Source organism: Schistocerca gregaria, chromosome 4, assembly GCF_023897955.1.
Source record: "Schistocerca gregaria isolate iqSchGreg1 chromosome 4, iqSchGreg1.2, whole genome shotgun sequence".
In the NCBI taxonomy this organism is placed as follows: Eukaryota; Metazoa; Arthropoda; class Insecta; order Orthoptera; family Acrididae; genus Schistocerca; species Schistocerca gregaria.
Genome location: NC_064923.1, coordinates 466292810 through 466310860, shown reverse-complemented (window position 1 = coordinate 466310860; position 18051 = coordinate 466292810). Strand labels below are relative to the sequence as shown.

The following is an 18051-nucleotide window of genomic DNA, read 5'->3' as shown; positions in this document are numbered from 1 at the left end:
TATTTGTGCATTATCAGTTTGCAATGCCACATTTTACGAATTCCTTTAGTATGTTGAGTATGCAGTGGTGTAAGGAAAATGTTTGTTTTCGTCATTCAAATGACACTTCGCTTAATTGTGACGCCTAGTCGTCGTGGTTGCGGGAGCCATTCTAGCAGACGAATTAAAGCAGAAACTACGAGTATTTATATATTCGGCTGGTTTATTCATTGCAAATCTGGAAATTATTACAGTCCTTCCTTTCTGTGACAGTGGCGGTCTGATCACTTTATACTCGTTATTTACGTAGCGATATATAATACGAGAAGTACTTAAGAAGCTCCCCTAACGCTGTGTGTGCTGGTTGTGTGAAGTTTGTTCTTGTTTGTGCGAAAGGTTACAAATTATTTTCTTTCTTTGGAAGTGAGAATTTGTCAACTGCATACTATTTATTTACATAGCGGTACGTATTACAAAAAGTACTTAAGAGGAAACTCCCCTCTGCTAAATAAATTTGATGGCTGTGTGAAGTATGTTCTAATTTGTGCGAAAAATTACAGTTCACTGCCAGGAAAGTAAACTTCTTCCTTTAGTTTTCAAAGTAACTGAAACACCAGCAGACATATTCCTACACCATTACCTGAATATATTTCGTCTGGATATGTGCGTAATTTGAAGACGCGCTTTTTTGGAAATGAAGTGTCCTAAAATAATTAGCTTGCAAATTTTCTGTTATACTTCACATGCGGCTGACAGTGAGACTAAGTCACCTTTTAATTCTTTCTCGTGTGAGTCAGTCATTTTTATGTTTTTTGTTCTGATAATGTGTTGTAGTTTGCTTTTACCAGATAATCAACGTGCTTTGAATGTTCAGTCCCATTTCCGCGTTTCAGGGTTAATTTGTAAATTATTCACAATGACAAGTCGCGAAAGGGGGGGGGGGGAACTGCAGATGGAACCAAAACTACCAGATTCGCAATTCAATCCACGTACCGCCAAATTTGGACGTTAGCCATTTCACCACGGGGATCAATTACAATACAGCTATTTGTTCTGATACATTCGTCTGCTGGAACCTTTAAGAGTAACTCATTATTTGACATTTAATATTAATAAATTGTACCTTTTCGAAAGATTCTCCATGTATTGGTGTTCTGGAACAGCATTTATTTATATGACGTAAGTTATAATGTAAAACACACACAAAACACGAACTTCACGAAATCCAATAAGGTCTTAAGTCCCGTCATCTGTCTGCGCGAATGTCTGTGCACATCACATCTGCGCAGACAGATCGTTGCGCGTGGACAAGAGATTTGCACCGATATGAGGTGTGTGCAAACCTCGAAGTTGGAGTTGGAGGTTTGAGCGAATCGTCTCAAATCTGTGGGTTCAAACCACATCTGCGCAGACAAGTTCGAGCGTATGGACAGGAGATCGCCGCAAATCTGGCGCAAAACAGCTACTTGTTCAGTCTAGTGTTTGTGCGCACGGAGCATTAAAATGGCTGACGCTCGTCAGTGTTCTAGACAGTTTATCAGTGAATTCATTGAACTTTATAGAAATGACCCATGTTTGTGGAAGATTAAAAGTAAAGAGTACAGTGACAGGAACAAAAAGACAGCTGCATACAATGCATTAATTGAAAAATTACGAGAAGTTGGCGCACCGGCGAACTGAGAAACGGAAATAATAAAAATAGTTGTGGACTGTTTACTGCAAATAATTATCAAAAGTTCAAAAGCTCGAAGATCTGGTGTTGGAGTGGATGAAATATACCAGCCAAGTTTGTGGTATTTTGTGATTCAAACACGTCTAAAACAGCAAAAATATTGTGATTCTTCATCAGCAAAAATATTATTTGTAACTCGACAGAATTAATGTACTTGACTTACCTTCATGAACTCATCCTTCAGGACAGCGTAAATAGCTTCACTTGTGTTGGGTATAATTTCACTCACTGCTTGTTTAGAAATTGCAGTTGAAAATTTAAAGTCCTTATAGCTCTTTTTCCTGTTGCCAGGAATCTTAGTCACCGTCAGCCGTTCAAGGGGAGAAATTGCTCTTCTCATCCAAGTATTATTTCGTAGAATATGAGAGGTTACGAGCGTTAAGAGACAATTATGTGTTTCGACATCCAACTGTAAATAATAACGCCAGTCGTTACGGTGGCCCTGCAACTCTCGCAGTAAATGTACGTGCGAAAAATGCTTTCGCTTTAGCAGCCACTATGTATACCATTTTGACCGCCCTCTGTTTTCTGCGTTTTGTCTGAATGTTTTTTGCAACACAAGTTGCGAACACAGACCACAACAGAATTTCTTCAATTCCTAAATTTCAAAATAAATTTATTAATCTTCTGGCGTTTACGGCGAGCGTAGTCGCTTGCCACTGATATTTCTTTTCTACACCGACAAATGGCAGGCGAGTAGTAGATTGGAGTTTGTGTTGTGGGAACACAACACATTTGCAGCGATCTTCTGCATGTACAGACATCTGCGCCGATCTCTGCGCAGACAGATCGTTGCGTGTGGACCGGCCTTTACAAAGGTTGCTTAAGCCAAAGTATATTTTTGAGAGATTGCGGAGCCGCAGTTCCTCTCGTAACCTATATGCAAATCAAGGCACTTGCAGTTTAACTGTCGATACGATCTGCGTCTTATTCCAAACAATAGTGTTGCATGAAATTTTGTGCATGACGCTTCAAATTCGCTGTCTCTCTTCTCTCTTTTGTCCTCTACTGTTAGAGGGGGTGTTGGTGGGGGTTGTTGTCGGATTTGGACATTTCCTCCTCTTTTCTTTTGTGTTGTTTTTAGTGCTGTGCTTTTGTAAGTAGCTGTTTTTTGAGAGTTGTCAATTTACTATTTGTGCTACTGCAGGAGTAGCGACTTCGGTCTTTTATATCTGTCCCCATTCTGCTCATATTGCCCAAGGGTGTTTATTAGCTCATTTTGTGAATTCCGTGCCGTGGCGTAGAAAGCCTCTGCCATGGCACGGAATCGTGTTGTTAGTGGCTCAATGTCTGCAGCTTCGTGCAGGTCTGCTGCGGGGAAGCGCGTGGGGACGTGTAAGGCCCGTCTTAGCGCTCTGTTTTGGACCTTCTGTAAGTGATCTATCGTCGATCTGGCTGCATAGCCCCATACAGGGCACGCATATTCCAGTATCGGTCGAATTAGACTTCGATAGATCGCTACTCCTGTTGCGGGGTCGAGGGAGCTGGTGCTGTTTAATACAGGGTACAGAATCTGCATCCTGGTGTGAGTCTTTCTGCGAAGTTCCTCTATGTGACACTTCCATGTCAGCCGTCTGTCAAGTGTGACACCGAGGTACTTCGCAGAATTTCTCCATGGCAAGTTCTGCCCCTGTAATCGCAGCAGTTGGTATGGTCTTCTTGGGGGTCGGCGTTTCCCGTATCGTCTGGTGAGCAGCATGGCTTGTGTCTTCTCTGAGTTTATTGTGATTCGCCACTGCTTGGCCCAGTTTTCCGTCCTGTTTAGGGCGGTTTGTAGACGCCTTGTAGCCAGGTTCCTGTTTGTTGAGCAGGAGAAGAATGCAGTGTCGTCTGCATATTGTGCAGTGTGTACATGCTGAGTCGTATGGATGTCAGCAGTGTAGACACTGTAGAGGATGGGTCCCAGGACCGAGCCCTGGGGCACACCTGCACCGATTCTTCTCCTGGTCGACAGGGATCCATCGATCTTAAGTGAGAAAGTCCTACCGGAGAGATAACTTTTAACGATTTTGACGATCTTTCCGGGGAAGCCTAGGGTGTACATCTTGTGTAGTATCCCGGTGTGCCAGACTGAGTCGAAGGCTTTTGTTACGTCTAACAAGACAAGCCCGCAGTAGCCCTTTCGGTTGAAGCTGTCCGTGGCTGCTTCAACTACCCTCATGATTTGTTGGGGGGCAGAGTGTCTTTGCTGAATCCGAATTGGAATTTCGGCAGAATCTGCTCTCTTGTGATATGGTCCTGTATGGGGGTTAGTAGGAGCTGCTCGTAAAGTTTACTGAGGGTAGGCAGTAGACTAATTGGTCTATACCAAATTCGCTGTGTCACATAAGAATATTAGCACTACGTTATGCTCACACTTCACGGCTGATCCGTCGTATGCGATATCGACTGCAATCGGACGCTCGCCACGACACCCCACACGGCACACATGAGCAATTTGCGAAACAGTGACATCGAAAAGTTCTGGTATGCAAAACGAACTGCTATGTTTAGCACCAGTCGCTGTCCATTTCTATATCCCCACGAATACGTGTAAAAGCAGAAATTGTAAGTTATTAAACTTGTTTGGAAATGCTTTTCTTGGGAACTGCAGCTCACTTTACAGAATATATTACGTTTTCCAATGACACCCAATGAACTGTGTAAATGTTTCCAATGTGCCTGTACAATTAGTTTAATGTTCATTATTCCTCGATTCCTTTTTTATTCATTAGTCTTAGGCCTACACACAGTTTACTCGATGTTTCTATAGAGACGCTGCCAACGTACAATTATGTTCCACCATAATCACTGCGCATTTTCTTCCACAAAGTGCACGATCTTGAAGGGTGCACATGTAAGTTTCCGCTAGGATACTTTGAGTGGATACGATATGGGGGTATCGCTTTTTTAGTTACCTCCTCCTCCTCCTCCTCCCCATCCTCACGAATTTAGTTACAGTCCAATGATACGCATACTCACTCTCTATCAGGAACGCGCCGATTAAATCATCCACCAGCGATGAAGCCGCCATCGGGCTGAATACAAATAGGAACTGCAACAGCTGACTGCCAGTGACCAATCGTGTAAAACCTATTGGGACACCAATTTACTACAGGGCCCGCAAACCTGATTCACACCATATTACATGCAACCGCGACACCGAAAAACGGTTTACCAAATCCGGTTTCCGTCTTCTGGAAGATGTGTCGGATGTAAACGCAGTGAATATCAGCACTACTAATTATCTTAACTCTTGTAATATGTTATATGAAGAAGAATTACATTATGTGAAATGACAAGTGACTTGAGTACAACTGTAAAGGAGATTTGTGCTGAACATTTAAATTAAAATGTCCTCTTAACATACAGTAGATATGCATGTAATTCCTTTTACAAGTAAATAACTTCAATAATGCGTATAATTATTGCATAAATAACACAGTGTCATAAGATTGAACTCATTGTATAGCGACTATTACTATGAACGTCTCACCTTGTCTACCTCTGTAGCACAAGATTCAAAATTGTAATCACTGCAAAAACGGAGGAATATTTTCTATTACTTCTTAATATAAGTGGCAACTCCGGCTTCCACTTCACTTTTCAGAATAGTTCGTGGACAAATATAAATTGTAATGTAAATTTCTTACTCAAGGTGGTCAAAGCAAAATGAAAGAAAACTGCACAGTCACGTTTGATAAATAGAAAAAAGTGAGTCTCAGCCATATTGCCACACACAGCCATTAACCAGCTGGGAGTCAAATTGCACGCATAAATCACTTGCACTCCAACATTAGCCATAATCGTTAGCTTTCGGGCCAAGGGTTGAAGCATTTCCAGAAGGGCTAAGTTTGTAAACTGTTTGTGTGTCGCTTTGGTTAAAGTGTACTGTGAATAGAATAATGGTGCTATCCAGAAGCAGTGCTGCGGCAACTGTGGTGTACCGCAGGCCTTAGATGACAGAGATGAACGATGGCTGTGAAATGTGTATGGGCAAATAGACATGCAGCTGTAGAGCAAGCAACTGACCGCCCAGAAGAACCAAAGGCCTACCAACAGAATCTCCTCAATGACTATTCAGCGCGAATGTTGCTGTGTATGAGGCAACTGGTTCATGCTCCCATGCTGACTGCTTTTCTAGGGTATATACGTGGACAAGAAAATAATTCAGACTTTTCCGGATATCATGGCTAAAATATATCTTTTTCGTGTTAAGTGACAATACACATTCCCTTGGAGTTATGGTAAAGGTTTCATACACAGACATAGAGCTTTCTAGCACTTTCATAAATGAAACTCAGCCCCCCTCCCCCCAAAAAAAGGGGGGAAAAAAAACACTCATTTTGCAAAGCTCTATGATGCGTGGCAATATGTGACTGAATATTTTCACAATATGAAAGTACAAATACAAATTCCCCACAAATACAGCACGGTAGCTTCCAAAACACTGAAATTGAGATTGTACTGTGCTTTTTTCAGCCAATCATGGGTCATGTTGTCTGATATTGCCTGTCAATGACAGCAAACATTCCGAGCATAGGATATTTGATGTTGTCGCCAACAGCAACATCACTGTTAAGTAGAATGAACACACACATATGAAAAATTAAGCTTTCACATATGATATTGGTCTTCTTTAGCATGTGTTATCCTTTAACATATATAAAACACAGACGTGGCAGTGAAATTTTAAATAATGACATAAATGGCTGGTCTTATGACTCCAAAACTTTTCTAAGTAGCTGTTAAGTTTTGAATGAGAGTAAAATGCTCTGTGATTTTATAAATTCATTGTACATTCTCAAATGCAACATAATTCACCTTGCGTGAAAGAAACTCTGCCTTGAAATTAACCCTTTCCAAGCCACTTTCGCAGTACTTTAGTGTGCCCTGTTAGAATGTAAACAGTTGCGACGTTACGCTCATCAAAAGACGTGTGTTGTTACGTTGTATTCTATAGTGTTGATCCTAAAGCCTTTAACACATTTTGCTGTCTGCAGACACTTGTATATGTACTATGTTTGTTGCTGTAAATGGCACATTTTGTTTGCAACTAACATTTAATTTTGATGTTATTCTCACGTTTATGTTTTATTGCTACAGTATTATTCTGCAGTAGTGGACTAAATTAAAATTATTTTTAACCTGTTGAAATTACAAAAGTTTAACTTAAAACTGAAACAACGGAAAATTTCCAGAATTCTAAATAAATTCCCAGTTTTTTTCTGAATTAATAAATTCCTGCATTTTTCCTGACTTTCCCGGTTGTCGTGGGGCATATATACTCTGTTTTAATGGGCGATAAAGGCTGAAATTTTCATGTCAGTACCACAAATGGACATCCACTGAGTGGCAACAGGTAGCCTTTCACGATAATTCATGTTTTACCATCCATTGGACGTATGAAATATCCGAAAATAAACGCCTTGCAACAATTGTTGGAAGGGTCCAAGCCAGAGTGGGGAGCATTATGGTCTGGGGAATGTTCTTGTGGCATTCCCTGTGTGATCTCATCATTCTGGAAGGCACAATGGATCAAAACAGGTATGCAACTATCTTTGGGAACGACGTCCAAAGACAATGCAATGTGTCACACAGCTCACAGTATATGTGCATGGCTCAAAGAGCACCAGGATCAGTTTACCATACTTCCATGGCCACAAAACTCCTGAATTAAAACCTGGACAAGAATCTGTAGGATCATCTTGATTTGGTTGTTTGCTGCATGTATCCTCAACAGAGAAACCTAGTGCAGCTGGCTACAGCCCTGGAGTCAGCATGGCTCCACATCCTTTTCAGTACTTTCCAGAACTTCATTGACACTCTTCCTGCACTCCTTGCCGTGGTTTGCACTGCAAAACATGGTTATGCAGGATTGTGACAGGTAGTCACATTAATGTGACTGGACAGTGTATACGGATGTATCTAATTATTTGACTCATTTGGTCAGTTCTGTTTTCATTGGAAGTTCTGTCAAAAATTATTCCACAATAATTAACCTTTTTAATATTTGCAATAATTTTTTCATTCACATGTTCACCCAAAATAAAAGTAAATTGATTGTGTCTCTTTTTGTCCCACCAGTTGACTCTTCAACTTCTAGACAATGCTCTTTCAATATTAGATCATTTTTCGTGGACACTGCACCAATTTTAAGAAATATCCATTGTTTTCCAATGAAATGTCTTTATGATGGCTGTGGAAGTATGGTTTTTCTGGGCTAAAAATAGTGTTACATTAAAAAGCAATGTAAAATGTTCCTCCATTTTTTGCGATCATCATTAACTTATGTGTGTAGTTTTAAGCTATACTTATAGTACGTCTGTAAAGATGCCATATGTACCGAAAAGTGTTTTGTGTACAATAATTGCTTTTAGCAGGAACTGCTTATCATTCTACAGTTCAAGTTCCATGCAAGATTTTACAAAATTTCTAAAAATTCTGAATATTCCCTACAACTGACATGGCCTGATAAACTGGTACATATGTTTATATTCTGCATATGTATGGGACCTCCAACTCTGGGCTTCCCCTATTTAAAGAACATATTTTGGCCTTGTTTGGAAGCTTGAGGCCCTTGAAATTCGGAGGTTCCCTTCTGAGGGCTGCTCGATTGCCCCCCCCCCCCCCACCTCCTCCCTCCCCCGCTCCTCCACTGCATATGTAGTACTTGGGTGGTGATGGATATAAAATAAAATGGATTCATGCCATGAGAAATTTATGTAACAAATTTTGTACCCATGGCCATTATTTCTGGGAGTTAGAATCTCCACAAACAACAGAGTTAAAGATTTGTGCATGTTGAACATAATTCACATGAAAGAGGAGCTTATGTTTCTGAGAAACAAAGACTGCTTCATGTGAAAGGTTATAATTTGCTGTTTGTCAGTTTTGGAAACACATGAAGACCTAGATATAAGTTAAGAGAGCTTCAGACTACTGCACAGAGTTGCATGGGGTTTGTCTCTATCTTCAATATTCGAAATATATAGCTGCTGTTAATAAAATGTTACACTTAGTAGCATAATGCCACACAACTAAGTTATGATGAATGTTCATTACATAAATAGTCACCACTGAAATTCTGATAACATGATTTTTGCATCTTCTCCATTAATGAACATTTTCTCTTCATTTAAGAGCCAAACTGCATAAACAAATTGGTTGTAGGTTGGTGACATATCTTGAAAGAATGGGCCTTATGAATGTTAAGGCACAGTGCCATCCAACTCACTCTTGTTCTCACCATTGTTGTGAAAACTTAATTTTGATGCGTAAGGGGCAATACAACCACTTAATCCTCAGGTCCGAATACATTTTATCAGATAGGATGCAATACTTCTCAGCATTCCTTGTTTCAAAAATTTTAAAGGAAAGCTGCTGCCATATTAAATGCAAGTCCATATTAAATGCAAGTTTGATTTGTCATGTGACAGTGACGTCAGACATTATACTGGTGTTGGCATAACTTCAATCACATGATAGCAAGATGTGTGTGAGCAAATTTGATAGCTGCCAAATAATCGTGGGTTCTAAGCATATTGACCGTGTAGGCCCTTTGATTGCTAGAATTTAGGATAAAGTTGTTTCCTCAACCCAGTCTAGCTCATTTGCCTGTGAGTATAATATTATTCTTTCTTTTTATTTTTAGTCCCTTGTCACAGGTCTGTGCTAGAAGAGGAATTTGTTGTGTGTGTGAGAGGAGAGAGAGAGAGAGAGAGAGAATTAGATTATTGGGGGGGGGGGGGGGTGGGGGGGGTGGAGAGAGAGAGAGAGAGAGAGAGAGAGAGAGAGAGAGAGAGAGAGAGAGAGAGAGAGAGAGGGAGGGAAGGGTCTGGTACATCGTTCAAAGACTTGGGAATCCTTGGTGGCTATAGCTCATTACCAAAGTTTTGTTTTCAATCTGGTTGTACAAGAGTTTGCTACTAATACTCACATGTACAGTTTTTGCTAAGACTGTGTATATTGTTCTGGTTGGATTTGTTACGCTTTCGGCAGCTTTAAACTCACAGACAATAGGAAAGTACATGTATCCAGGTTGCGTCTAGATATCAACATAGTGTTCCAGCAACAGATTCCTATTCATCTTTTTCCCCCATCTTAATCTCTTTTTAAACAACAGTGAGAAAGCACAACAAGAGCAATAATGTATGGGCAGTCAAGAGTCACTGAGCTTTACAGGAACTCATGACAACAATGCCCAACAACTGCAACAGTACACCCTGGTTTTTTAATATGCACTCACAATATTTTTAAAATTCGACCCATTGTGCAATCAGGAAATGCATACCGAATGATCTTATCTCTTTCAACAGGGGTGAATAAAAGTTTTTGTGCAGTGTAAATTTTTGTGTTGTTGCTTTAAAATTGTGCACATTCACAGGTAAACAGTAATGTGTAAATGTGAAGTAGCAGTAATCTGATGAATGTGTGTCTGACAGACTGTTACGCATTTAGCTATCGGCCAAAGCCAAAACAAACAAACAAACAAACAAACACACACACACACATACACATTCTTTAACATAAGCAAGCACACATCGTGCACAAATGACCACCATCTCTGCCAGCTCAAACCATTATGCATTCCGGTTTGAACTGCTGCAGATTTGAGGAAGGCTTTGGCTGAAGCTAAATGTATAACAGTCTCTTCAATCTGCCTGTCGTCAACTCAATGTGTTGTCTTTATGGTGACTAGCAATCTACTCTTTTCCTTACAATGTTCATATTCCAACTTGGGAGTTAACACTCTATGAGATCTTCTGATTGTTTTAGCATTTACGTGATTTGCAGTTTGTGTCACCTTTGAAACAAACATTTTCTGAGAATACACCTTAAGTTCCCCCTTGTTCACCTTGTTGATCAAAGGACTCCTCTGTGCCACCTGATTTGTGATCTTATCTAACCCAGCCATTTCCAAATAATTCTGTACTACTCTAACATACAGTGAGTTGTATCTACCACGTAAATACACTTAATAATGAAACCAAAAATAATAACAACATTAGATGTTTTAATTTCATTTGTGACAGAGAAAAAATACTTTTACAGCCTTCGCACACTCCAGCCTTAAACAACAAAGTATTAAACCTGTGGCCCCAGCTTGCATCATTCTCCTGACATATCAGGATGATGCTAACAATATTTTTGCAAAGATACCAGGATACATTGTTAGGATAACGAATAACTCTACAATTTAAAGAAATAGACAGCTTTCTTTCCTTTTTCACATTTTTTTTTTTGGGGGGGGGGGGGGGGGGGGGGAATAGTCCATGCCGTAAGTGACTGTTCTCTCTCTCCACGCAAAGTCACTGAGGAAGTACAAATACTGGTGAAACAATAAAATCAGAATAGCGTATTTATAAACTATCACATTAAAATAATTTCTACAGCCTGCCTAGATAAAAATAAATCATAGTTAGTTCCAAAAACCATGATTTGTACCTAAAATATTGCCTACATGCTAAAACTGACTAGATAAATACAAAATATAAACATTATCAGGCTTTGTAACAGCTTTTAAAGCCGTGGAACTATTGTTTTACTGTCGTTTTAGAGGCCACAGTGGATCTATCTTGCTCAGTGGATCATCTGACATATCTTTCCCGATGTCCAATTCTGTTACATCTTTTGATTTCACTTTAAAATTTTCACGTGAATACCTCCTGCGCATCTTTGTCCCAGAAGCATCAGGCTTTAAGTTGAATCGAGCAGGATCAATCAAGAAGAACGGTGTTGAAGGAGATGGTGGAGAGACCAAGGGGGAGGTGCGACCAGAAGAATTACAAGAATTATCAACACTACTGCCAGCACTGCTAAGAGGAACTTTTCTTTCAGCAACATATGGATTCTCATTCAGTTCAGTTTCCTGTTGTTGTTTTGCTGCATCTGAAACACAATACAAAATTTGAGTAGATCAAAATATGAACTATGCAGTTAAACTCTACAGACATATGAGAAACAAGCAAATCTCCTGTTATCTAAGTTGCATTTACTTTCTGCTTGGAAACAAGAATGCTTACTACAGGATATCATCCACATTATGCAACAAGTACATGAGATCAGCAGCCAATTGGCTTATATAACGTATCTGCATAGAAATTTGACCAGTCCGTTCATACAGCGCTGCTTGTCAACCATACAACCTCTCACGATTATTTATTTTTCCTGACAGCACAAACCATCAACCACATTTCCTGCAACTCACACAATTCATAGAAAGATTTAGCAAAAACCTTCAAAACTGAAAATTGCTACAGCAAGAAGAAAGGTGACCATGTATTCTTGCAAAGAAAACAAAGCACCCTGAAGAGAATGCATTACAAAGAGTCACTGGGCTGTGAAGCCATCTGTTTTGTTAGAAGACATAAAACAAATGAACAGACCTTGCTGCCAATGAAAATGAACAAATGCACCAAACCAATAAAATATTTATCATTTGTTTTTTAAAAGCATGAACACGATAGTGGAAGGAGAAAGAGACATGCACTGGAAGACGGACCATTCCAATTCAATTTTCATGAAAATATTTGGTAGTTTTATTAAATTTTTACTGAAATTAATGCTTGGCTCTATTAACCCCAAAAACTGTATAAACTTGGCCTTCTATAGTTAGGGTTTTACAATATTAACAGCTTTCAACACCCAGCAGGACATGGGTCTTTTTCCTCCCAAAATAGTGCACACATTTGTGAAATGTTTAAATTGACAGCACCATTTTTTTCATCCTTCATTCTTCAGGAGGCAACCTTTTTAAAAATATGTTAACATTGCATCCTGTAATTTCAGGGAAATAAAGATCTATAGAAAGTTCAAGATGGAGCGCAATATGCACAAGGCGTGTCTGAAAGTAAGTACCGTTTGGAAAAAAAATCCTCATGTAATCATTTTTATCACACGAACATTTGTTTTTATAATAAAGAGAATTTCTTAAACTATTTTTCTATGTAGTTGTCACCATTGCTGAGACATTTGCCACAACTTTTCTACGCCTTCTTCATAGAAACGTGCCACTAGTGAAGACTGCCACTGCTGAATGTTGTTTCTTGCATCATCACTGCTGCCAAAGTAGCTTCCCCCTAGATCACGCTTCAAATTCAATATCAAATGCTAGTCAGAATGTGCGATATCAGGGCTGCAGGGAAGGTGATTGAACTGCTCCCAACCGAATTGCTGAATAAAGTTTTGAGTGACACCAGCAGAATGGGGATGCACATCATCATGAAGCAAAACAATGTCTTATTTGAGCATTCCACACAATTTCTTCTGAATTTTACAGTGAAGTTTTCTAAGTGTTTCACAGTATCATACCACATTGCCACATTGACAGTTTCACCTCTGGGAAGGAACCTAATACCTGTAATCAGAAAATGATGAAAAAAATGGTATTCAGCAGTGGCTGCCTTCACTGGCAACATCCTTCTACAAAGAGAGCATAGAAAACCTGGTTTCTGCTATGACAAATGTCTCAACAATGGTGGCAACTATGTAGAGTTTAAGAAATTCACTCTCTCTCGTAAAAATAAATTTTCATTTCAAAAATGTTTTTATGACTTTTTTTCCAAACTGATATTTACTTTCCAGCACACTTCATAAATGGCATATCACAACTTACCAAATGGCCTTTTTTGCTGCTCAGTATCTCTTTTATTTGACAAGCAGTGATCCATCTTCATTTGTATAACGTAACTCAAGGAAAAGTATTTACGACCAAAACTAGCAACTTGTCCTGGTTTGGGCAGCACTAAGTATCTACATCTGGGAAGTTGTCTGGCATAGTGTGATAAATTATATACACAAATCTTCCTAGTGAATTAGTCTTGAGTATCATAGTAAACCATATCGAAATCCCTACATTAGTTATCTACATCTGGGAAGTTGTCTGGCATAGTGTGATAAATTATATACACAAATCTTCCTAGTGAATTAGTCTTGAGTATCATAGTAAACCATATCGAAATCCCTACATTAGTTCCTGCAAATGTTTCATAACATGACACCAATGGTACCTACTCATGGGTTCTACTGCATTAAAGAAAAGGATCTGCATTCATTAAAATAGCTGTTTTCAAAATTGCACAGAATGTTCAAAAGAAACAAAGATGAACACATCACAAGCAGTTGCCTCTACAGTACAAATTTCACTTTCAAATATTTGCATATGTTCCACTTTCATCATATCCTCAGAAGTTTGAAAAAATCATTTCTTACTTAATGACATGAGCATCCACAGAACCACATTATCAGTTCCAAGATAAAATTATGCAAAGAGACAAGGAGCTCTGAAAGTAAAATTAAAATCTTTGTCCAAAATATAATTTTTGTTTACCACCACAGAAGGCTGCAGTAGATCAAAATAAATGACATAAAAGGGGCAGAAGGACTTAACACTTCTGAACCTGGAGGGTGTTCTGTTGTTGGCAATGTTAACACATCTTTTTCTATCCATCCTCATATTCCTCTGTCTTCATATGAAGTACCTCCTTTATCCCGAAAGCTTCAGATTGACTGGCTTTTTTATGTCACACAGTTGGCCGTCAAAGATAACTACTCACCTCGGCATTATATCTTAGCTGAAAGTTACAGTATAATTAATTTTATACTAGAATGAATTCTGGCAGAATGTGACAAAAACCTCCAGTGGCAAAGAATATTCCTGTTATAACATTCGCGAAATATTATCTGATCATATTGAGTTAGCAGTAACCAGGGTGAGGCAGCTAAGTCATAACACTCCTTGTATCTCCCCAACTGCAATAGATACAAAGATGCTGTTTGGACAGTGAATGGCAGGAATAGGGGCTACTTGAATACATCACATTTCATGTTTGTGCTATTTTTTATTACTGAGATATGAGGCCATCTTTGGTCTTCTTAAATGGAACGCTATGTTAAATTTTAGCTAACATGATGGGCTAAAAAAAGATGGTTTCAAATGTGTGTATATCATCATATTTAGGCGAATAGTTTTTGAGACACAGATGTGTTCCCATATCATATTCGTCCTTCGAAGCGGCACTGTCCAATGTGACCTTTCCTGTTGACCACTGAGGAACTTAATGGGGAAGGCATTGTTTTCCTGCTTCTCGATAATACCGCAAGGTGACACACGAGGTAGCTGGGGAGAAGGGTATAAATGTGCTGCTGGGGTAATGAGACATCGCATTTCCATCACAGTTTCTTGGAGCAGACATGTACACCAACGAAGAAAAGTTAGATATGCTTCTAGTGTTTGGTGAAAGCAGAAGAAATGCTGTTAGAGCAATAAAGCAACATGGAGAGCTGTATTCTGAACCTGAGCGTCCTGCGCACCAGTTCTTGCATGAATTTTCAAGAAACTACTTGAAGGGATCATGGAACGCCATACAGAGGACAAGGCAGAAAACTGCAACTGGTGAGGTACATGAAGAGGGCGTTCTAGTGTTCACGCATAATGACCCTACCGGTTCGTCGCGACATATAGCCTCGGAATGTGGTATGCATCAGAGAAGTGTTCTACACATATTGCACCGGCATAGATTTCACACCTTTCACCTCTCATTACATCAAGCACTCTCCAGTGTGGATTTTGAACGGCACCAGCAATTTTGCCGGTTTGCTCTGCAGTGCCTACAAGATGATCCAATGTTATTTCAACAGGTGCTTTTTACTGATGAAGCGACTTTCACCAACTGCGGTAATGTGAGTTTGCATAATATGCATTACTGGTCAATAGAGAACCCTCACTGGCTTCGACAGGTAGAACATCATCAACCATGTAGTGTTAACGTATAGTCTGGCATCGTCGGAAATGTCATTGTGGGGCTGTACGTCATTCCGGGTATATTAAATAGCAATAACTACGCACAGTTCCTGCGAAACATTCTGCCCATTTTGCTGGAAGAGGTACCATAACTACGGGTCAGTGCATGTGGTTCCAACATGATAGCTGTCCTGCTCACTCTTCCTGTGTGGCTACAGAGCTGTTAAATGAAAAGTTCCCGGAATGTTGGATAGGACGACGTGCTGAAGTGAAGTGGCCAGCCCAGTCTCCTGATTTGACCCCTCATTTTTTTTTCTGTGGCGAGCAATCAAACATAAAGTGTACACTGAAATACCAACTACGCCAGACGATATGAAGCAACGTATCACCGAAGCGTGCGCTGATATCTCATGTGACACCCTTGCAGCCGTTCACAAATCATTTGAACGGCGACTTCAAATGTGCATTGCAGCAGAGGGGAAGCAGTTTGAGCACATGCTTCAGTAAAGTTTTGTATCATGTACAGTATGTATTTTGCATCTTTATGTCTATTTGATTTGTATTGTGATCAATAGTAAATATCTTCAAATAAAAAAACAAACACATACAAAATAATTGTGACCAATAAGGGCCTCCTCATTTACATTTGTATTTCTGTTACTTAAAATGTATTAACATCTTGTAGTATTTTAATACTGTATGTTGTCTACTATTTTGGTATCACAGTTGTCAAATAACTGATAATATTTAGGCGACATCACAATTAATTTTTGCATAAAATATCGCAGTATATATTACTATTGTCAGGTAAATGGGCGTGTTTGTGTAAGGATGGACTCGTGATGCTTACAATGTACTCTACACAACAGGAAGGGTTGCATTGGGCAACACCGCTTCAAAGGACGAACACAATACGAGAACATATCTGTGTATCTGTGTCTCAAAAACTATTTGCCTAAATGTTATGATATTTGAAACCATCGTTTTAAGCCCATTATGTTATGTCAGAATTTAACATAGGGTTCCAAAAAAAAAAAAAAAAAAAAAAAAAAAAAAAAAAAAAAAAAAAAAAAAAAAAAAGGTTGGCCTCATATCTCTGCAATAAAAAACAGCACAAACATGAAATGTGATGTATTCAAGTAGCCCCTGTTCCTGCCATTCACTGTCCAAACGTCATCTTTGTATCCATTACAGTTGGGGACATACAAGGGGTGTTATGACTTAGCTGCCTCACCCTGTATAAACAATGAATGCATGTGACAACAAAGAACAAATGTGTGCAGATACCTGCTCACACACTTCCATGAGTGCTTAATTGTCGGCATGCATGCTAAAACAGATGAAGAAAACACACACACACACACACACACACACACACACACACACACACACAGAGAGAGAGAGAGAGAGAGAGAGAGAGAGAAGTTCTTAAGTTACTGATCTACCACACACTAATGTTATTTCACAGTCTCTACTAAAAAAAAATGCATTATATAATAGCAATCATGCTCTCTTTAAGTCACGATATCGCCTGTGCATTTCGGTTTCCTCCCATTCAGTGAAATGTAAAGCATGATGGTATCTAATGATGTACTCTAAATGACTGCAGCTAAGCAAGCAAGGAAAGTTAGCAGGGGCTAAAGCAGGTACAGAGTAGAAGCTACCTAACCCCATTTTCTCGAGTCCTGATTGTAGCTGGCTAAGAGCAGTGGGTGGCCCGAGCAGGAAGTCTTCCGAAGGATGTCGTGTATGGCACTTTCCCCCTCGGCTGCGCTTGTCCTCAAATGTCGAACAACTTGTCAGGATTCCCCCTGAGAGCAATATGTAAAGCTAAGTTATGAATAAAGCATGATAATCACTACTGTGTATACAGGAAATACTGTTACTGGAATATAAAAGACTAATGAAATTGCTAGATTTTTCAGTCTTTGTCATCTTTTAACGTCCAAACCACATAAAAAAGGCAAGCGGCAAAAAGTAATTAAATGCCCCAGATGAAAGTAGCATTACAAAAGTTTGCACTTGGGTAATGGAAATATTATTTTCCATTACTTCATAGCTAAGCTGTTGCAAACTTACAACATTTAATTATTTTTTGCAGAAAGCCTCTAATGCAAACCATCTTAGCTACTGCCACTAAAACAATGGTCGTTTTACACATTATTAAGGGAATAGGCTAAAATTATGAAACACTAAAAGAAAACTCAGATCACATACATCATTCGCCAAACCACCTCCCAATATATCCAGGTATATTTCCAACTAGAACTCACACATGGTGCTGCATTTTGTAACTGAGAACCAAAGCATTTACCTGTTCAGCAGACTCAGTTACATGTGGGCAAACACACACTGTTTCCCAGTTCCATTAGGACTGCTTGTGTGAAATTCCAAACTGCACTGCTATCTTGTGGCGAGTTGTGGTGCTACAATCTTTGAAGTTTCAACAACAGCCATGTAAAAGATCAAGGCACTAGCATTGTTGTGGCAGGGGTCCCCACCAAAAACATAACAGTATGAGTCTGACACTCATCGGAAAATGGTGGTGGAGCAATGAGGCAACATCAGGTTGTGTGTTAAGTTTTGTGATTGTCAGTGAGAATTCATCAAATTTGAC

At 39.4% G+C, this 18051-nt stretch overlaps 1 protein-coding gene across 1 annotated transcript in view; it reads right to left on the bottom strand.

Moving 5' to 3' along the window:
• Window positions 1-10686: 10686 nt before the first annotated feature.
• Window positions 10687-18051, bottom strand: part of LOC126266754 (tyrosine-protein phosphatase non-receptor type 23) — a gene marked incomplete in the record, with an annotated part of 145206 nt that continues 137841 nt past the window's right edge. The window contains 2 exon segments of the mRNA XM_049971269.1: window positions 10687-11581; window positions 17099-17245. Coding sequence (XP_049827226.1) covers window positions 11235-11581; window positions 17099-17245 — 494 coding nt within the window.